At 35.2% G+C, this 22920-nt stretch overlaps 1 protein-coding gene across 5 annotated transcripts in view; it reads right to left on the bottom strand.

Moving 5' to 3' along the window:
• Positions 1–237: 237 nt before the first annotated feature.
• Positions 238–22920, bottom strand: part of FBXW7 (F-box and WD repeat domain containing 7) — a 204772-nt gene continuing 182089 nt past the window's right edge. For all 5 annotated transcript variants that reach the window (XM_059922617.1, XM_059922616.1, XM_059922615.1 and 2 more), the window contains 8 exons: positions 16564–16698; positions 11292–11415; positions 9381–9517; positions 8316–8429; positions 6882–7063; positions 4636–4861; positions 2296–2506; positions 238–1526 (listed from right to left, as the gene is read on the bottom strand). In XM_059922617.1, coding sequence (XP_059778600.1) covers positions 1258–1526; positions 2296–2506; positions 4636–4861; positions 6882–7063; positions 8316–8429; positions 9381–9517; positions 11292–11415; positions 16564–16698 — 1398 coding nt within the window. In that variant the 3' untranslated portion in view covers positions 238–1257. The remainder of the gene's footprint in view (positions 1527–2295; positions 2507–4635; positions 4862–6881; positions 7064–8315; positions 8430–9380; positions 9518–11291; positions 11416–16563; positions 16699–22920) is intronic.

Here is a 22920-nt window from a genome sequence, read left to right on the forward strand (position 1 = left end):
CTGTAACAGTTGTTTTCCCAAATACTGTAAAACACTAAGACTGACCAGCAACTTTATTTTAATTTTGTGTTTTATATATTTTTAAAATATTTTGTCAGTTTTATTATGTATGTTCATCCATTCACCACAGCCCTCAAAAAGAAAAGTTTCTCCGCAGAACAGGCGGCAACAGCTCTGTTCCAAGGAATGTGTTTTAATTTTTGCCCAGATAAAAGAAAATAAGCTTTGCACACACTCTCAATTCTTTACTTGCAGGCAAACTTCACTCTTTATTTTCTGAAACTCTCCCATTCTCAGCCTCTTAGAGGCACAGATGGTTCAAGTTTCAGTGGCAAAAAGTCTTTTTTTTTTCCGTAACCAAACTAGAGCAAATTTGGAATTCAGTCTGGGACTAAAACGTCACAGCAGAAAAAAAATAAAAAAAAATAATTTGCTTTCTTTTTTTTCTTTCTTTCATTTAGCAGCATAAATAAGTTTGGCCACTGGGAGTACAGTACAGGGGTGGGACACAATCCCATATTTGAAGACCTACTTCTAGCACCAGCATCAAGAATTAAATCCATCTCGGGACTCACAGAACCCAGGACAACTTGCCACCTTTGAGCAACACAGGCATTGCAGAGTGTATGTGGAAGCGACAGGAATAGATTAACAGAGGCTAATACTGTGATTGATTGACATTGGCAATGGTTGGCAAAAAAAAAAAAAAAAAAAAGCTTTTCATGATAACTGTACAAAAACAATTCACAGTAATTTTTTTCCTTTTTAGCTTTTCCGCTCCAGAAAAATGACTTTTTGTTGCAGATGCTCTCTGGTGAGAAAGTCCACCGGTACTGTGTGGATGTTACTGCAGCTTCTTTCTAGGTCTCAGTGGTAAAAGAACAGGCTAGCAGAATCTGTAACGACGTCTCTGCAGTAACGCTGCCCAGTGACCACTGGAGAAGAAAATAAAGAAATAATTGCACCTGGTTTGATTTCGAAAGTCTCGTTTTGCAAAGCTGCCCTCAGTCCAAAGTGAAGCTTTTTCCGGGACGAGCCGGCAGGCGCCTCTCTTGTCAGTTGTGGTTTGTCATCGCTTCCTCTTTTCCTTCTGAGTCTGTAGGTCTTTTCGCTCTGTTGCCCCAAGCCAACATCCTGCACCACTGAGAACAAGGGATTTTTTTTCTTTTTCTTTTCTTTTTTCTTTTTTTCTTTTGCAGGGGGAAGGGCAGGGAGTATGTCGTCTACACGTTGGGACGATGCCACCTTTCCTGCTCCTCACTTCATGTCCACATCAAAGTCCAGCACCAGCAGCTTGGTTTCCTCCGTCCCGTTGCGACTCCCGACTGCACACACCAGCTTTGTGTTTGAGGCTCTGATCCGCCACACGACTCCCCCGCTCCCCCCACTCTCCAATGTGACTAGGTTGCGAATAAATTCACCCGTTTTCAAGTCCCATAGTTTTACAGTTCCATCATCTGAGCTGGTAATTACAAAGTTCTTGTTGAACTGTAAACAGGTCACAGCACTCTGATGCTTGTTGGGACCTAGGCAAAACCAAAGGAATTTCGTTACTGGTTAGAAATCATGACTAAGGGTCAGTTATACTGTAATTTGTGGAATCTATATTGGAACACACAATAAATGAAATATTTAAAACGCTGCACATTTAGAAACTGTGTTCTGAGTATTTTAGGATCGGCAGGGATGTAAGAAAATCTGGTAGCTATTTGTAACTGAAACGTTAATCTCTGAGGGTTCTGTGTTCCAGGAAGCGTGGTTAGCTACCAGGCATACATTTTGTGTCCCGGTTGCATGAATGAGCACTTCTCTCGGTGGTGATGTAGATAGACAAGCATCACGTATTCTGCTCATGGACAATCTATTACCCTACCACTCTGAACTAACCAGTCAAAGGCAAAGGCTGAATGGACACTATTCCAAAACTCTGAAGAAGAGACAAAATCAATGAGTAAAAAAGCTGCAGTATAGCCCACCAGATGGCCTCAATGAAAAAAACACTTTCTAAGGGCTATGACTAATAAAAAGAAGTTAATCATGATATAAGGAGTTAACACTGCTGTGCCTCATTTAGTATTAGTGGCTTTCACATGTTTCTTCCTCTAGTTCAGTGGGCACTGTGAATCCTTCCCATCCTACTCAAGTCAGAGTGGAAAGGCTCATAAACTTATCCAAAATAAGTTTTCATTTTGTATGAGGTTAATTCTTTCTGTGACACAAAAGCTCCATATTTCTCTTTTGACCAACAATCTCATTTTTAAGGAACACAACTAAAGGTGGGTAGCCAATATTTACCTTGCAATGTTTGTAAACACTGTCCTGTTTTGATATCCCAGATTTTAACTGTAGAATCTGCATTCCCAGAGACAAGAATGTTGTCTTTGAGTTCCATGCCGCTTGTTAACGACTGGTGTCCTGTTAACGTGTGAATGCAATTCCCTGTCTCCACATCCCAAACTCGGATTGATGTATCAAGAGATCCACTCACCACATGGATGCCATCAAACTACAACAGACACAGTTTATTAGACTAGAAGTGTACATATTCTTGATATTATTTATTGACCTTAATCCTAAAAGGGGACGGGAGTAAAGCATGAGACACGGGTAATGCCAGGAACAAAATGAGGTACTAGGACAAAGTGCATGCAATCAAGCAACTCTATAGGGCATGTTCTCAGAAGCTTCTACCAGAAATGCTAGTTTTTTATGGACAGTGGCTTCAAACTAGATGCAGAAACAATTTTCAAAAAACCACCTAAAATGAAAATATTGTTTTCAGATCATCTGGCCACACTTAACTAGCTACATATCATGAATGATTCAATATGGATTGCCATTTGAGTTTTACTTCCCAATAGGAAGCTGAAACTACTGACGTGGTTTATGAATAAAGGGTGTGCTTATCAACACCCATGGCATGAAAAGGGCTGGAGATAGCTTTCATGATACTTAAAAGTAAGTTCCATTAAAAATTGTATGTAAAATAAAAATTTCATTTACAAGAACCTAATGCTATTTAGGAAATGTGCCAACAGATAATTATATCTGGAATTAGAAGTGGTGGCATTTTGAGAACAAAAGCAAACTATATACAGCATCTCTTCTCCAGATTCCCAGCTATACCCAAACTCAACAAATATCTACCAATTCCTAGATCTATAATAATGTTACCACCTCTTTTCTCAATCTAATGGCTTATTTAAATAAGATTATTATATTCATTAAGGTTCGAACATATCACAAAACATACAATTGCAGCCAATTCCTTCTCCTCCTCCTTTTCTAAGTTAACAGACATCTTTATTATATGTCAATATTTCATGACATAGACAGTATTCCATCAGTTAAGATACAAATACCCCAATGACAGAACTGTGAGCCCTGGGACTACATACTAATTTGCTGATTACTAATGGGCAGTAACTGGTAAACAAGCTATGTAAGTAATAGGAAATACAGCTGACCCTTGAACAACATGGGTTTGAACTGGGAGGGTCCACACCTATACTTGAATTTCTTTTGCTAAATACCTACTACACAATCCCAGGTTGGTTGAATTCTTGGATGTGGAACTGCAGATACTGAGGGCCAACTGTAAAGTTATTCGAGGATTTTCGACTGGAGTTGGGGGTGGGGGGTGGTGGTTGGTGCCCCAGACTCCTAAGTTGTTGAAGGGTCAACTGTATTTTTGAATTGAAAATGTTGTCTTTCACGAAACGAAACAAGATCTATTTTCTAAACTTGCTATTAATCTAGTTATTTATGTCAAAATATGGCAATCTATTCCAGGATATCAGGTTCAAATGAAAACAAACCAAAAATCAGTTTAAGTCAAATTTACTTCTTCATGACTACAAATCAGCAGCCCTGTGATGGCAGAGCAGCTTTGTGCAGAAAGTTCCACTTCCACTTTGGGGACGGAATCACAATTACATGGTCCATCAACTTCCAGCTATCAAGGCAAAGGGGCAGCCTTTGGCCAAATTAATCCTCTAAGGAATTTATTAAAATCCAGGTTATTCTCCTATGAGACTATCTACCCATTAATTAACACAGCAAAATTTAGGGCCCCGAAGTCTCAGGTTCCAAGACAAATATTTGTATTTTAGAGGGAAATGAATCACAGAAAAATTGAAACAAATCATTTAAATAATTTCAAAATTTATGCTTTCTTCATGCCAATTTTAAAGTATATGTAGGGACTTCCCTGGTGGCACAGTGGTTATGAATCCACCTGCCAGTGCAGGGGACATGGGTTCGAGCCCGGGTCTGGGAAGATCCCACATGCCACAGAGCAATTATGCCCATGTGCCACAACTACTGAGCCTGCACTCTAGAGCCCGCGAGCCACAACTACTGAAGCCTGTGCCTAGAGCCATGCTCCGCAACAAGAGAAGCCCGCGCACCGCAACAAAGAGTAGCCCCTGCTTGCTGCAACTAGAGAAAGCACGCGCACAGCAACGAAGACCCAATGCAGCCAATAAATAAATAAAGTATATGTAAACAGCAGAATAATTTGATTCATCTTTTTTTGGACTGTCTTGGATCAGCAATCTGACAGTGATTATGAGTAAGACAACCTTATGACTCATCAATAGAGCATCTCAAGAGCAGGAGAGATAGGTCTCTTACCTGTAACGAGTAGACCCTGTTGGTGTGCCCCTGCAATGTGTGCAGACAGGTCTCCGTCTCTGGGTCCCACACCTTCACCATAAAGTCATACGCTCCACTCACAACCCTTCTGCCATCATATTGAACACAGCGGACCGCTGCTACATGACCCATCAAAACATGTAAACACTGGCCTGTCTCAATATCCCAAACCCTAAGGGTGGCATCTCGAGAACCACTAACAACTCTGTAGGGGGAAAAACAGAAAAAAGAATGTATTAGAATTTTGATATTTTGAGAAAACATGATACATAAAAAGTCTGTGGTTATTAAAACTTTTTTTCCTTTTCTTAAGCAGGAATACCTGTTTTCAAAATAAATACATACTATGTAAAACCTTGATATATAAATATGCAAAAGTTGAGTTACTCTGATTGGGATGGGAAGTTGGAAAGCCTAGAATTCTGCCTGTTTGATTCCTCCACCTATGAGGGACCCAGGAGCACCTTGGGGTCCTGTGGAACAGTTTGAAGACTACTGTACTGTAATTAGAAATGACAAAGAGGAAGAAGAGGAAGACAAAGTCAAAGAAGATAAAGAAGCAGCAGCAGAAGCAGCCAGCTCTAAACACATACAATAAGATCTTGATTTTAGAAATAAAATGTTAGTGTGGGCAATATGTGTAAAATGCTAATGTGTGGTAGTATTTTGAAAAACTTAAATTTTCTTCTTTATTCTTTCTGTCATTTCCCCCAATTTTAATTATGAGCACAAAGTCCCTTTGTGACTAGGGAAAAAATTCAATAAAGGTTATTCAACAAAACAAATCAAAATCTGGAATTTAAACAGCTAAACATATGTGCTTTACACCATATACTCTGGTTAAATTAACCAGTTTTAAACATGTCCTCAAACAAAGGTTGCTTGTGCTTACATTTAAAAATATTCCGTAGGCTACCGGGGCATTAAGACATACAGATTTTTAGAACATACACATGTAGGGGCAACAGAAATCCCTTAAAAATCTGACCCAACATTATTCTCTTCCGAAGACCTGAGTGATACAAATACGGCAATCACCTTTGGATTACAAAGGAGAGTTGAAAACTCAGATGTCTTTAATGTCATTCCTAAGAGATTAAGACAGGCCAGAGTTTCCACCTTTGGAACGGTAGAAAATGGAAGCATTGAGAGATTTAAGTCAGAACATAATGGAAACTGAAATGCAAGGTCTCTTGATACCAATCCCCCCCAATTTTAATAGTAGAGCACACTGTTCAGAGTAGATTCAAATTACAAGTCAGAAGGTACTTTTCTGCACATATTACAAATCTAAAGTGAAATCTGCTAAATGTAATGGTGCTTGATAAAGAAGATGCCATGAACAGAATGAATTAATGGTAAAAACTGGAGTGGATTCACTGTAAGGACCCTTCAGAGAGACCTTTTCTGACAAAGGAGGTAGAAATCACACCTGTTTAACAGGGGTACTGTGAAGACACGCTGATGGAAGATAGAAAGGACTTTAATAGGAGGGCTCTGTAGGAGGAGATAAAAGCAACAGCAAAGATGCTGAGAAGAAAAAGGCAAGCAGTCTGGTTTGGCTTAAACTATTTTGAAAACTGGATTGAGGGTTTCTTCCTTAATTCGGTAGCCAACAGTAGGCTCCCAAAGGGCAGTGGTACTACCGTAATTAGAGGAGGTTCTCTGCCAGCTGTGTAAAAGGTGACCAAGTTTGAAAGCTCTGTCAGTAGTTCAGGTGATAGGTAATGAGAGAGAAAGTTAAAACCCACAGGCCTCAGCTTTTGCCCAGACACAGGGGATATGATGGAGTGGGGGAAGGGTGGTGGGTAATTAAAAAGACTCAGAGACTTGAAGCCTGAATTACTGAATTTGTCCCACTACTGGAAATATATGCCCCCTCCCAAATTTTTTTTGAAGATGATGAGTCATCAAAGATTTAGAACAATAAAGTAAGGTGTTAGTCAAGATCAGAGAACAGAGTTTCAAGGTGGAAGCCAACAACACATTAAATGAGGACGGAAATTTAAAGGCAATACCCTACTGCCCAATTTTAAGGCAATACACTACTGCTTTCCTAGCAGAGAAGTATCTGAAGTTGAATGATGAAAGTCTAATTTAGGAGCATATTATCAATATCTCTCTGTTAGACATAGTAAGTACTGTACAACTGAACTCTATACAAAAGGCCCCAAGTTCACAAGTAACAGAGGAAGAATTCCCAACCCCTACAGGGTTTCCCCTACCTTTTTTCATGGAGATGCATACAACGTACAGTGGAAGTATGCCCATATAAGGTGTGTATACATTCTCCCGTCTCCGCATTCCACACTTTGAGAGTCCGATCTGTAGATCCACTAATAATGATATTGTCTCTCATCTGTGATGACCATACTCCACCTGTGTGTCCCACTAATGTCCTCAGACACTGCAAAAACACTTAAGATGATTACTTTTAGGTAGAAAGAAAAACAATGTAAATAACATTTCAGTAGTTCATTAAAATCTGAAGTAAAGTTATTTACTCAGTTGGAATGTTTGGCATATTAGAAAATAATTTTTCACATCAATATAACATGATCCCATCACTGTGTATTTCTTTGTTTATTCAGCAGCACTGCATATTATACACACACACACACAGTCGAGGAACAAGTATGTAGACAGTAAACCTTTCTCACTAAAGTATGACAACTCCGGCCTGGCCTCTTTGATAAAATAATACTAAAATTGCAACTTGGTTTCTTCCATGGGAATGGATTCAATGAAAGAATGCCAACAGAGTTGGGTGTGGCTACATTCCACATTTCATCTGAATCTGCCCCAAGGCAGTAGTTAGGGTACTTCTAGGCAAGGTACTTCTAGACAAGTAAAGACAGACACTAAAACCCTGAAATAAATCCAAAACTAATATTACACTACGGAAACACGAAGCAGTTTTAAAAAAACTTTTACATCTGACTTGGAATATTTAGAAGATTCTTGCCCAAGAATCAACATGTTATAAGACATTTTAAAAGACAGATCTCCCCCTCCCCACACACTTTCTTCTATTCTTTTTTAGGTGGTCAATTACTTAATTCAAGAAAATATTTTCCATTGGACAGATAAAAATAAGTATTCAGTAGAGAACCATTAAAGTATAATATTGTATGAAGTGAAACTGACTGCCTGGACTGCTTTGTTTCCTTCAAACTCCTATTTAAATAACTAGCCTGCTTAACTTCTATCTTACATGGTTTGAGATAAATCAAAATTAACATGATTTATTTAACTTTTAAACTATAGGTAGGTTATCAACAAAGTTTACAAGGAAAAAATATATCCCTCAGTCATATTTTTGAAAAAGATTAAAAAGGAAGGAGATATAACTTTGATGGTTAATAAAAGTGGGAAAAATTAAGCCAAAAAAAAGAAAAAAAAAAGCACATCTGTAAAATCTTAAAATAGCTAAGTCACAAAGATAGACAAACTATTTAAATGAAGAAGAAACTAATGACATCCCTATCATGAGAAACATCATTTTCATGCCAAGAAAAAGCTGAATTAGAAGCTCTGATATTTGCTATCAAAATAAGCTAGACTCAGAAATGAATCCTTGTTTTCCTTTCACTGGTTGATCCTTGTAAAGGTATGTACCAAATGGTGACTTTACGAAGTGTAGAGAGAAGTACACTTACTTTGCCTGTGACTGCTGACCAAACTTTTAAAGTGTTGTCATCAGAACCACTAACTATTCGGTTACCACAAAACTGTAAGCATGTGATTACATGATCATCATGTCCTTTCAGCACCTATAACATAGATGTACAGATCAGAAGTACGTTACTACATTATGTTTTTTAAAATACTGGTGAAAAGAAAAATGAGGCCATAAATAGCAACAGTAATCCAAAGTCTATTTCCAGAGTAAAAATTTGTATAAAATATGAAGCATCCTTCCTGGCAGATGAATTAAGTATTAAACATTTTATTGTTTCCATATTCTATTATTTATACTTGAGACATCAACTATTAAAATTTTACTCAGTCAAGACCTCATAAATATGGTTCAAACACAAACATATTTTATAATCATCTATTTTATCTGCTCAAACCAAATGAATATGCACTTAAGTTGTGCAATTTTGACACACAAAAACAAAAGTGCCTACTAAGTAGAAAGACAATAATCATCAACTTTTTCAACTTAAACAAAAAAGCCTGCCATAATGTATACGTTTTAATACAAAATGTCTCCCCAAATTGCTTTTTTTCCAGTTGAAAAAAATATAGTTAAGGATTTCAAATATTTTTGCCATTCTTTATATAATTGAAATGTTATAAGGCAGAAAATCAGAATTATGCTTAAATTTATAAAATTAAAACACACAAAAGCCATCAAAAAACCCCCCAAACATGGGCACTCCTCAAAAAATCATGTTTAGTCAGAGAGGGAGCAAATTCTTAGGTAGTATGTATATGACATAAAATTCAACAGGATATTCAGAAATTTTCATTTACATGCAATAGACAGAACAACACGTAAGTCAATTCATCTTTTATTCAAGTACAATTAGTTGTCAGACTAGAGATATTAGCAAAGAGGAATACTGTCAGTTACATTTTCAGTTATTTTAAAATATATTGTTTTCTTTCTATAGGACATGGGTTGTCAAGCTATACTGCTTGTCAGATATGGAAGAGTACACTACGTACTAACACTGATTAATGGTTTCTGTTACATCATGCAAGAGTTCAGTTACCTTAGGAGACTTGAGTTCTCCTCGCCTCCAGTTAGTATCAATTCTGTGCTGCCTGATGTATGCACTTTTCCATGGACTGTGTATGAAACCTGGTTTTATTACTTTTCTTCTCTTGATGTGCAATGGTTCATCAATACCTAAGGTTTAGAAAATTTAGAGTATAATTGCCTTCACCAATAATACAAATTACACATTTTATAATGCATCTCATTTTCTCCTATGCTGAAAACCATTGAAACGCAGAACACTAATTTCTAACACTGTTATTACGAGACACTAATGTAAATTTGCAATCTGTATGGCATGTTTTCTATTGACTACTTCATTTCTCTCAGAATAATTCTATGAAATGTCGGTGAGGATGTGGAGAAATTGGAACCCTTGTGCAATGTTTGTGGGACTATAAAATAATGTAGCTGCTATGGAAAACAGTATGGTGGTTACTCAAAATAAATTAACCATAAAATTAACATATGATCCAGCAATTCCACTTCTGAACATACACCCAAAAGAACTGAAAGCAGGGACTTGAACAGGTATTTGTACATCCATGTTCGTAGCAGCATTATTTATAACAGCCAAGAGGTGGAAGCAACCCAAGTGTCCATTGATGGATAAATGGAGAAAAAAGTGTGGTATATACATACAATAGAATGTTTAGTCTTAAAAAAGGAGGGAATTCTGGTACATTTGGATGAACCTTGAAGACATTATGCTAAGTGAAATAAGACAGTCACAAAAAGACAAATACTGTATGATTCCACTTATATGAGGTCCCTAGAGTCGTCAAATTTATAGAGACAGAAAACAAAATGGTGGTTGCCAGTGCTGCAGGGAAGGGGAATAGGGAGTTACTGTTAAATGGGTATGGAGTTGCAGCTGGGGAAGACGATAAACTTCTGGAGATGGATGGTGGTGATGGTTCCACAGCAAAGTCAGCGTACTTAATGCCGCTGAACTATACACTTAAAAATGGTGAAAGTGATAAACTCTATTTTATGTATAAATTATCACAATTAAAAAAAAGTCATTAAAATAATGATTATATGAGAAGGTAAGGCAGGGATAATTAATCCCACTTTATATATATCTGAGAAGAGAAGGTTTCACTGAGTAGTCCAAGCCACAGACAGGGCAGAGGCAGGATTAGAAACCAAGTATCCTGGATCTTTCTTTACCTCTCAGCTTTACTAAAGAGAACCTATAGTGCATCTGTCTTACACTCTATGATTCTTTCTTAAAAATTTTGCTTGTTGAAGGCAAATAATATTTTTGCATAATTTTTTTCAAAAGTAATATTTTTCTAGATGCCTGCTGGAAAGAAAAAAATGTCCTTTCTTAATATGGATGATACCTACTCCATTACTAGGAAAGGGGATTTTTTTTTTTTTTTTTTTTTTTAAACAGGTCTCAGAACACAGGCTCCATGGTGGGAAGAAAATGGGACTTTACTACTACATCCCCAGGATTTAAGAATATCTAGCACATAAGAGGTGCTCAAGAAATATTTGTGGAAGAAATGAATAGAGTACAAATATTTGAGTATTTAATTGCTAATTTAATTTGGGGGTTCTCTTTAAATTGTCCTCATCTTGACTTTCTCATCGTTTATTAATTCTACCGGAGACTGGGAAGCAAATGAGATATATTCACTATTAGTTACAGTGCTCACTAAAGGGGTTAGTGGCAAGATTTGGCACATTTGAACATGTGGAATAACCTGTGGATTTTATATAAGTAGGTGAATGTAAATGAAGACGCAGTCTTGATTCTTTGATAGGCTGCCAAAGTTCTCTTTCTTTATTTATCCACCACTTTATTCTATGTGCACATAAAACTTATTATTATTTTTCAGAATCACTTTGCTTTTTCGAACTACAAATATTTTCTCTCTGTGATTTTGAACCTTACCCTCTTCTTTACATTTCTCTCTCCAGAGAAGGTTGTCTTCAGCCAAAATTCTCCAGTAGCGACACGTCTGAGCCGCTTGTAGCAGGTCTTTGGGTTCCAGGAATGAAAGCACATAAAGTGCCAGCTATGAAAAGAAAAAGCATAGTATACCATGTGTCTCTTTTTAACTATAAAAAATAAGTTATTTATTCCCTATAGTATAAAGTACTTATAGAGAAATGTAATATAATTTTACATTCTAATTTCTAAAATTATGAAAGGCAGTACCTTCTAATATTCAATTTTAACAAATACATCCCAGATTTAAAAACACCCTGTTGGTTTTTATGAACTTCACCCACTAACTCCTCACCTCTTCAAGGAACACTTATTAAACCTCTCTGCCTCTTCTCTTGTCTTTGCTCTGTGAACCTCATCTCAAGAATTCTACTATTTATTTATATATTTTTTACTTTATTAGGTGTTTAAATTTTGTCTTTTTCTGTCCTCACTACAATATACTTTCACTTAGGAAATGAGATTCCTGTATACTCTGTGTGGCATAATTTCAGAATCCTTCAGATAGTTAGATTTAATTAATAGTTCTTTAGCGTATCAAACTGTTTATATCACAGTGATGAACTTTTCAAACATTTAACCCTTTACTGTAAATGACAAAAGGGAACAATTATTAAACTGCTCCCTAGACCTATAAAAGTAATTGGATTCTAATTCCTTTATATTGCTTATGGAGATTTTCTGGATGGGCCAGATAGAGTTGTATATTTGAGCTAAGTCTTTGATATATCACTGATTTAAAAATTTTGTTTCCAATAGTTGCAAACCATCAATTTTTTTTCCAGCGTGTAAAGTCAATTCAAATAAAGAAAAGAAAAGGAAATAGAAGAAAAAGGAGAACGACAGCTTCCAACTATGCTCATTCAACTAGCCTCACAAATCACATAAAAATTTAAATTATGATAGTAGGACAGAATGATCTGAACAGAGCAATAAAGTATACTTTTCACATAAACTAAGTTACAAAGATTAAAACAAACTATCATTTAAAGGACCTAGGGTCATATAGGGAGTAAAAGCACAATCTGAATTATTTTTTGATGCTAAACAGGAATTACATGAAATAAATTATGCTTTCCCAATGACTTTGTATCAATATATATACAGAGTTCATCATTAATCACATATTTATTGAGTATATTCTATATAGAAAGTATTTCAACCAGTCAGTATTCAACTTAATACTACTATTGACAAATGACAGTGAAAAACTTTTTGCGGAATAATTATTTTTGGTCTATCAGAGAAGACCATTCAGTATTATATACAGAAACCGAGTCATTTATAATGAAAAGGCATAACTATATTAAACAATCTATATATGCGTGTGTGTTCATACATACATACACATATACAAATATACACATACATACATAACTCAACAATATATTTTTTAAATGGATACCCCATAAACCAATTAATTTTGAAATTATCAATCAATCAAAGCCTAGGCAAGTTTGCTTAGTGTCAGTCTAACACCATACTATTAATCTTCTATGTGAAATTGATATTTAACATAGAAATTATCAGGCACAAAGTTATATTTGTGGAAAAGAGATGCTAGTTAATGCCCAAGATATTGAGAATGGTCATATGAAAAAGCCTACTCTTATTTTAGCTATCCAGCTGAAGCAGAAATCAGGTAATTTATAGAAACATTCAATGGATCCTAAATGCTAAGAAACAAATCCAGAGCAGGTTAGATTTATCCCCAAATCAACAAGTAAAATTTCCTTCATTACTGGTGATTAAGAGATCATCTAGTCCAGTGTCTGCATGCATTAAAAAGAAATGTAAAGAAACACTCAGGTGCTAAAGAAATTTGAAGTGCTAACTCCATAGGTAATTGGCACCCATTCCTTTAAAACAGCAAAGTCCCTAACTCAAACATAAACTTCAGCTTATTAAATGTTTGTCCATGCCATCAAAACATCCCGGTATTATAGAAAATACACATAGCATGGGACTTCCCTCGTGGTCCAGTGGTTGAGAATCTGCCTTCCAATGCAGGGGACAAGGGTTCGGTCCCTGGTGGGGGAACTAAAATCCCACATGCTGCGGGGCAACTAAGCCCACGCTCGGCAACTACTGAGCCCGTGCACTCTGGAGCCCGCACATCACAACTAGAGAGAAGCCCACGTGCCACAACTAGAGAAGCCCGCATGCCGCAATGAAGATCCCGCATGCCGCAACTAAGACCTGATGCAGCCAAATAATAAAATTTTTTAAAAAAGAGAAAATATACATAGCAAAATAGAAAAATATGAATAAGAAAATCAGAACCAGGAAAAATAAAAATAGAAAAGGTTTAAACTAGAGGAAAAGTAGAACACAAATGTACTGGCAACAGTATTTTACATGGTTTTTTAATTAGGCTGCCAAGCAAAAAGAAAACAGCAATTAGTTATACCAGTTCCTCAAAGGAAACAAAGTTTTGTCATGTAGGGTTCCTTATAGGGGACAGAGAGTGGGCATTGTCCCAAACTACATCTCTACAATACCACAGAGGGGGTTACAGGTTTCTTGGAGCCAAATCAAATGGTCTAGCTAATGCAGTTTTCTATTAATTTGTATTAAAGGTAAACTCTAGATTAGTAATTCTTCCTAAGGACTACTTCCACACAAGAAAAGCTCTTAAATCCAAAATTTATTTCAGATAATTATCTTTTCTTTGCCCAAACTTGTCATTTCAATGAGAGTTGCTGTTTTTTGTTTCTCACTATAACTTATATTGGGTTGGCCAAAAAGTTCATTCGGTTAGTGAATACATTGTTCAGTAAAATTCTTGGTGAAAATGAAAAAACGTGTCTTTTATTTTTACTTAAAACCGAACAAACTTTTTGGCCAACCCGGTATAAAAGACCACCATATTATATTTAAAAAGTTGCTAATACTTTCCCAGAATTGCTATATTTCAGTGGATTGAAATAGTGAAAGAAAAAGAAAAGAAAAGAACAAAGAAAATGTTGGCCAATCCTATGTTAAGAATTTAGGTTTTGTTCTAGATCATCTACTATACCACTATGCTTTTCTTGGCATTTACTTACAAAATAAGGATAGTGCTCTTTATCACAAGTCTCCCATGTGAGACTAGTGAGATTTCTGTCAAGGTTTTTGAGATTAATAAGTAAATGTTGGTAAAGAGCTTTGAGATCTGTTGAAAGGAATTATGAGAAAATTACTATAAGTCCATTTCCTGACATGAAGGTAATACTGTTTTAAATAATGATAGTACTTAGTCTCTAATAAGATGTTAGTTTCCTTAAGGACTTAGATCTATACCATTATTTCTCTACATATAAAATAAAGCATTTTTCAAAAAAGAAAATGTTTTTTCTAGCAGTTAAAACTATATTCAATATCCTTTGATAAACCATAATGGAAAAGCATATGAAAAAGAATGTATATGTATGTATAACTGAGTCACTTTGCTGTACAGTAGTAATTAACATAACACTGTAATTCAACTATACTTCAATAAAAAACAAATTAAAAAGGGGGGGGGGGACAGGTGCCATGCTAAGTCAGGCTCACTCATTCTATCTAGCAAAGCTTCTTTCCCCTCAGGCAGTCTTCAAAGGAACACTTAATTCAAGAAAATCTTTACTGCCCTGGTTGTGGATAATTTGTGCTTAATTTTTAGATTCTTAAGAATACTTTTATATTCTTCTGATTTCAAATCACGTTTTTTTGTGTTACGAAGCTACTATGGAAATCCAAATAAAGAAAAAACGAAACAAAACAAAAACCTCACAATCTTTAGACATAAGAGGACAAACTAGACTGAGAAAAAGTCTACATTTTAACAAAAATACTACCTTCTAAAATAGGAAGGATATCAAGGAAAACTATGAAAAATATATCAAAGGTAAATAAATTCAGTTTCAGTCAAATACTTATAAAAGTGCTTCCTATTATTACCACCCTTCTGGAAGGAAAGAGAGAGAGCTTATGCCACTTTCATAAGCGAAATCTATCCAAAGGGTTCAGTTTTAGAATGAGCCAGCAAGAATAAAGATTTTTTTTTCTGGGACAATGTCATTTTAAAAATCACTCCAAAGAAGCAACATCTCAGGAAAACGGTATTTTTTTCCACTTTGCTTTTTCCTGTAGTTATGCTTAATTTTATCCATTAACTATGATGAAACCATTTTATTAATATCCATTGTGAAATTAGTATTGGGACTATCTTTAATGCCCTTAGGATATTTAGTATGGGTATCTGAAAAAAAAAAAACATCAACTTCCTTTCTCTTCAAATTTGAAGTTGCAGGACCATTTGCATTTATATTTATATTAACATAAATGGTATTTTATATTGTCTTCTTAGCTGATCTATTATTAGTGGCATATACAAAAATTTTGTGAAAATATAAGTCATGGTAACATTGATTATTTAATGTTATCTTATTTCTGTTTGCTGACAAAAATGAAACTATGAAGGCTACAACATCAACAAAAGAACTACATCTAAACTATGCCTCATTTACATAGTCAAGAATGCACATGTGATCATAATCAATCTATGATAAAAAATCAAAGATGTTTTATTTTATATAAAGATATTAAAACAAATGGGCATAAATAATTCTAAAAGAAATACTATAAGAATATAACTGGTATGGGAAATCTGTGATTATGTGTGTGTGTGTGTGTGTGTGATGTGGCAGGAAGGGGAATGATTAATAGAAGACGACGTACATGTGAAATTCCATATACTTCAAAATAATTACATAATGTAAGTCACTGAGAACTACTATCCAATAGAATCATGAAACTATTAATCTTGAAGGGACTTAGGATAAACAAAAAACAAAATAAGAAAAAAAATATTGCTGTTTTAATAAAATCAGAATTAAAAAAAATCTACTACTATAAATGAACATACCAAGACAACTAAAGGTTGGACTTCAAATAACCTAGGAAAAAATCTTGGTAAAGAAACAGTCAAATTAACGAAACTCAATAGCTTAGTCTCATATATGACTTATTCCAGTGATGGAAAGAAGAAGACACTTAGTCTGTAAGTATAATTTAATCTGAAAATTATATTAAGTCACAGCACCTTATAATTTACAGCCCCCTTTAATACTAATTAAGAGTGCTAAACTGACAATACTGAATACCATAATTAGCATGACAATGTCTAAAGATGGTAGCTGTTGATTTATATTTTCAAATAGCACTAATGAAGAATATAATTGATAATCCTTACCTCTTTAGGGAGCAAGGAAATGAAGTCTCGCTGAAACTGGGGTTCTATCACTTGCATCATATGTTTTACTTGTGTTGGTTCACAACTATCAATAAGTTCATCTAAAGCAAGCAATTTCTCTGGTCCACTCCAGCTCTATCAAAGAGGAATTAGAAATTTTTATCTATTATTTTAATAAATGTCTCAAATTATAAACTTATAAAAGAAAATCCACATCTACACACAACATAAAAAGTGGCTGCTTACAGTAGAAGGCACTGAAGTGACAATCATTTAGTCTCATCAAGTTTATTAGCTACCTTTATTTTGTAAAAGCTTTTTTTGGGTTTGATAGACAGAAAAATATTTTTGCATTGTATTATTATAATTGTTATATGTTCGTCCATCTACCACCAAGATACTGGTTGAGAAACCAAAATTTTATTCAGAAACATTGGTTTGGGTCACTAAGTAAATGAATTTTGACAGATGATTTTCCTTTCTTCCCTTTCTTTCTAGTGGGCACCATAAAACTTGATGGTTTTAGTAAGGCACTCATCTGAGACTGGCAGCATCAACTAGAGAAAAGTTAATAAATGGATAGACTGCACATCTGACAAGTGTCTTCTACAAATTAAAAGGGCTTTGATTTGCTATATGAAAATAATTTCAAATAAAAAACAGCAAACAACAGAAAATGGTAGCTGACTTAATAGTAAAATTAGAATATGAACAAAGGCTAAAAGAAGGTAAGAAATAAAGTATATGCTATGGAAAAACAAAAACAATTATACCTCAAAAATATGAGCTCCTTTAAACCATACTAAGAGGGTTGTTTTAATTTTTTTCCCCCAGTGTGGAACACCTGCACAGAAATGCCGTAATTCTTAAAAGGAGAAACCAAAAAGCCACATGAATCATTTAAATTGTTAGGACCTCCCCTCACAAAAATCAAGTAAAACATTTAAATAACCTTGAAACACTTAGGTGAAAAAACATCCTTGAGCAAGCTGATATAGTACCTTTGTGAATTATTATGCCCACTTTGGAAGTGGGAGAAGAGAGAACAATAGGTGAGGTTTGGAGCTAGAAAGATCTGGATTTTGACATTCCATTTCTTGCTCCAACTAGGAACCTGGATTTTGTAACATGTGAAATAGATAATAGTTGAAAACTGAGATACACTGAGGATACTGGAAGCCTTATTCAGAATATCAATACTTTTTAAAGTATTTCTTAAAATATTTATCAGAATCTACAATGAAATCTCATCTCTTCTTTCCTATCATAAAGTGTAGACTACACTAATACTAGCAAACATTTCAGTAGTACTTCCACAGTACTACTATATAATAATGTCACAAACATTATCTCACTTAATCATCATAAAAACCCTGGAGAATATCTCCATTTTACCACCAAATATGAGGAAACAGAGGCTCTAATAAGCTGTGTCCTTTCCTTTTACTTTGATACATACATATACCCAGAACATTCTCCTTGAGTACTCACTGTGTATCCTTTTTGGTTAGGGTGAGGATTTATACATAGAAATTAAAAATACTCATATACATGTATATGCACACACATGACCAATTAAAAGCAGTTAATTTGGAGTTTATTTCACTCCATTTCCCTCACATAGCTTCAAATCCTGGTTCAAAACTTACTACCTCTTTGACAAAACTCATGCTGATCAATCGCCACTCATCCCTGACAGTACCAATACTATAAACTCTGAGTTATTGATTTATATTCCTCACAGGATTTGAGGTGGTTTTTTATAATATGCTGTTCCTCTCCATCTACATTATAAGAATTCATGGACACTAGTATAAAAACATGCCCATTTTGGGTGATGGATAACTATGCTGACTTGATTAAAATGCAGCTTTAATTAAGACACTTGATAGAATAATTTTAATGTAAACTTTTTAATCTCCTTTGCATATATGAATGCCAGCTTCAAAGATATTTTTGGAAATATTTGGAAATATTTATGGTTAAATAAAGATACGTGATCTTCTATGGTAAAAAGATAGTGAAACATCTTTTAACATATTACTATTTATATTACTAATTATAATTTATATTCTATATAATTTAATATATTACTATTCTATATAAATTACAACTATTATGAATATTTCTAATTAAAGGTTAATATACAAGTTTCATGTTTTGTTTTTTTTCAGTTAACATATTATTACTGTGTTTAAAAAAGGAAGGAACAGAAAAACAGTATCAATACATGGTATATAACTGCTAACAGATGAAAAAATATCCTTTCAAGGATTTTAGGGGCTGGAGTATAGAATGAAAAAAGCCAGAACAGAAGATAAATAATTCAGATCTTAGGTAAATGTTAGAAATTGTGTCAGAAACTTCTATATATTTAAGGCAAAGTCCATGATGAAAATTATGCCCATATAGCAAAATGCTTCTAAGACTTTAAACAATATTTTTATTTTGTTTTAAGATAATATTTAACAAGTTAAATAGAATTTAAATTATATTTCAATTTGAATTATACATATATTCAGCAGATGTTACTTTGTGACATTTTACTGAAAAGTATACAACTGACAAAGATTAGTAACAAGCTGTAATCTACAAAGTAAATGAGACTGTTTTCACTGACCATACATATTCGACAGTCCAATTACTTTAAGTCACATCTCTTAGATGGTTCCAGCAAAGGTCTGGACCACGTGGTCCCTAGCTTTCCTCTCTCCAGCCTGGATTTCTTTCCTGAACTCCAGACCTGTTTATAAAATTGCTTATTCAACATGTATTCTTGGGTATGTAATAGAAACTATATCCATGACCTTTCTCTTCAAATATGCATGTCCACAATCTTCCCTATTCCAGTAAGATGTAACTCTTATTATATTAGTCTGTTCAGGCCCAAAGCTCTGGAGTCATCCCCAACTCTCTAACTTTCACCATCAGATAGTTCTGATCCATCAGTGAATTCTAAGGCCTTAAGATTCAAAATATACCCAGAATCTGACTATTACTACATTGGTCTAAGCTACTATTGTCTCTCACCTGGGTTATTCCTATAACCTCTTACCCAGTCTCCCAGCTTCCCACCTTTGCCCTCCTCGTTCTGTTCTCCACAAAGCAGTCAGAGAGACCGTGCTAAAAGTCACTCACTCACTCTTCTGCTTAAAGCCCTCAAGGGGCTTCCCACTTCACTCCAAGTAAAAACCAAAGTCTTCAGGTTGGCCTACAAGGTTCTAATTTCCTATTCCTTTCCCTCGTTTACTCTACTTTAGCCATAGATACTCTTTCTGTGCCTCAAACACACCTAGCATGCTCTGCTTCAGAGCCTTTTCACTTGCTGATCCCTGGACTATTCTTTCCCTAGACACCCACATGCTTTACTTCCCTACCTCCTTCTCTGAGGCCTTCTCTGTGCAATTTTCTAACACGGCAAACCAGTTTGAAATCCCCCAACCCCCTCCCTTTCCTGACTAGAGTTAAGTTCTCCAAAAAAGGGTTTTTGTCTGTTTTGTTAATTACTGTATCCCAGATCCAAATTAGGGCCTAGCACCTGACAGATACTCAGTAAATATTTGTTGAATAAATGAATGAATCCCCAAAGAGTCAGGAAATACTGCACCAATGCTATCTTAAAACTCTTTCTTGACAAAGTTTCTATTCTATGTACCTGATGGTATCACTGGGACTTGCTTGCTTAGTCTGGTTCCAAGACTGGTTCCCAATTTTGATACACACATGATTTAACAGCAAGGGAAGGATGTATTAACTTGAAAACCTTGCAGTTAATGACTATATTAAAATAAAATAATATTTTATTTTTATTGGTGTGGGTTGTTGAACCCACACCAATCTTTAATGAGGACTAGAGGAAAGAATACTGAATTGGGGATCAGGAAACCCAACTTTTGGAGAAGATAATTGCCACTAATTAGGTTACAATTTACCTCTGCAGGCTTTAGTTTCTTTATCTGAAAAAGTGTTGGAAATTCTGATAATAATTATTTTACTTCTGCTCTGAAAAGTAGTTCTTCTGGAAAAGAAAAAAGCACTTTCCTTTGGTCTTTCATGGTAAAGTTACTGGGAACACATTGAAAGGGATAGGAAAAACATTCCAAAATCAGAAAGAATCAAGATAAACAAAATTTAATTTGTGGACAAAATTGCAAATGCAAACTTGAAAATTCCCCATGAAAGTGGTATTTGATTTCAGGTAATCAGAGAATACCTGAAGGTGGTAGAGAAGAGTAGAAGGAGCACTGAACTGTAATCAGGGGCCTAGGTTTCACCAGTAAACTCACTGTGGAACTGCAGGGAAGCCCCTTAATTAGTCCGCATCTCAGAGACCCCACCTGTATAATGAGGGGCTTGGCCAGACCAGGGGTTCCCAAGTGCTGTTTGAGTGGTGCAAGAATCATGGAGTCCTCCAGCCCACCATCAAAGAGTCTGATTCAGTGGTCATGGTGGGGCTGAGGGCAGTTTATGCTTTAAATAACCAACTCATCCCGTACTGATGTGGGTGATTCACAAACCAGCAGTGGTTATTAGTCTGCATGATCCTTGGTGGTATCTCATTCAGATATATATATTTTATGACTTTAGGCAGTCTAGCACTTGAATTTCATGTGGTAAAGAACTCACTTCTCTAGTACCTCCAGAAGATGGTTACTTAGTCTGTTTGAACAGTTCCAGGAGTGGAGACTTACTAGCTCCCATTCTACTCTGGGTCAGTTCTAATTGTTAAGTTCAACTTACACCAAAATCTGACTCAAAGAATATGATCCAGGTTTTGTTTGCTGAAGAAACCAAGAATCAGTCTGATTCTACTTTTATACAAAAGTCTTTAAAATGTTAGACAGAAACAACATTTTTCCCTTAGTCTTCTCTGGCTAAATACATGACTTTCTTTAACTCTTCCTCACCCAACAGGGCTTCTTGATCATACTGTTTCAAATACAATGGCAAAGTAATACTGAATTCATTTTCTTTTGGCACTTTGCTGTTTTAATATGTCGTTGGCTAGCAAATAAAAGAGATCCAAATAAGTTAGAAAACATGTACAATTTCTAAGTGTTACCATAAAACTTGATTAAGTCCTTCAAAGGAATAGTTTTTACCCCACTTTTAATTTCAAAACACAGAAGTATTTTCTACTTTATCATTCAAAAAAATATTATGGAGTGTAACAGGCATTTTCAAAGTACATTCATAGTTTTAATACAATACAAATATGTTTTGATTAAAATAATGCTAATAATGTTAATCTGATGACATTTGCATGAAGCTAGCGTTAATAGCTTCTTTTAACACCTGAGAAAACTGAGGTTCACAAAGGCTATTTCTTGACCAAGAGAGGAAACTAACATTTATTGAGTTTCCACTGTATTTCCAAGAACAGTTTTAAGCACATTTACATGTTTTCTCCCTTTCGACAACTTTTTAGTGTTATAACTATTTTACAGAGGATGAGAACACAGGCAAAAGTAGTTACATAATATCAATGAAATTACCCAGTTATTAAGAGGGAAAGCCAGAATTTGTACTAAGAGCTTTTTCTTCTAAGTCAAAGTGCTTCTCATTACATCAGGATACCTCTGAATATCAATTTCAACATCAGAGAATGTTAATGGTATTGGTGTCTTTACCTAGTCTACTATTTGCAAGTGAAAAACTATATATTAACACTCAAATGACATAAACAAAATAAAAAAGTGACCAATCCTCTTCCCCCAAATTAACAATCTGAAAGCATCAACCTGGGGTTGCCAAAAAAAGCAGAATCAAGGGCAACTGAAAATTCAAACAGTACAAAATTTGTGTTTTTTTTTTAGTTTTGTTTTTAATTGGCACTTCTATTTTAGAGTGGCATTCTGTTTCAATTTCCCTTTTCCTAAAATGGTGTATCATTTGTTCTCATTCAATTTATAAATTGAGTACAGAGTACTTTGTCAGAATAGATGGAGCTGGACCAAAACAATGCTGTATCCCCATCTTAGGAGCAATAGCAGAACAGTAAGGGGATGAGCTCTCCCATTTTGCTTGTTATGCCACAGAAAAGTCATCATTAAATGCCCCCATAGCACATCTGTAGAAATCATGCCAGTTTAATTGTCCCTCAAGTATACCACATAGGTCAACTCATGACTCCCCCACTTTACTATGAAATTATCTCTCTCTATAAGTTAAGCATTAAAGCACTGTAAGCCTTTAGGCAAGTGATTCATTTCTAGTTAGTTTGGCACCAGCCCTGAAAACTAAGGGCAGTGTACCACAATGAGGCCTTGGGTGTGTCAAGGCAGAAATGGTACTCAAAGGATTAAGGTCTTGATCTACCCGTCTAGCTGACCTTCTGTTGCTGGTAAACTTCTTTGC

This window comes from Balaenoptera ricei, chromosome 5 (assembly GCF_028023285.1).
Source record: "Balaenoptera ricei isolate mBalRic1 chromosome 5, mBalRic1.hap2, whole genome shotgun sequence".
Lineage (NCBI taxonomy): Eukaryota > Metazoa > Chordata > Mammalia > Artiodactyla > Balaenopteridae > Balaenoptera > Balaenoptera ricei.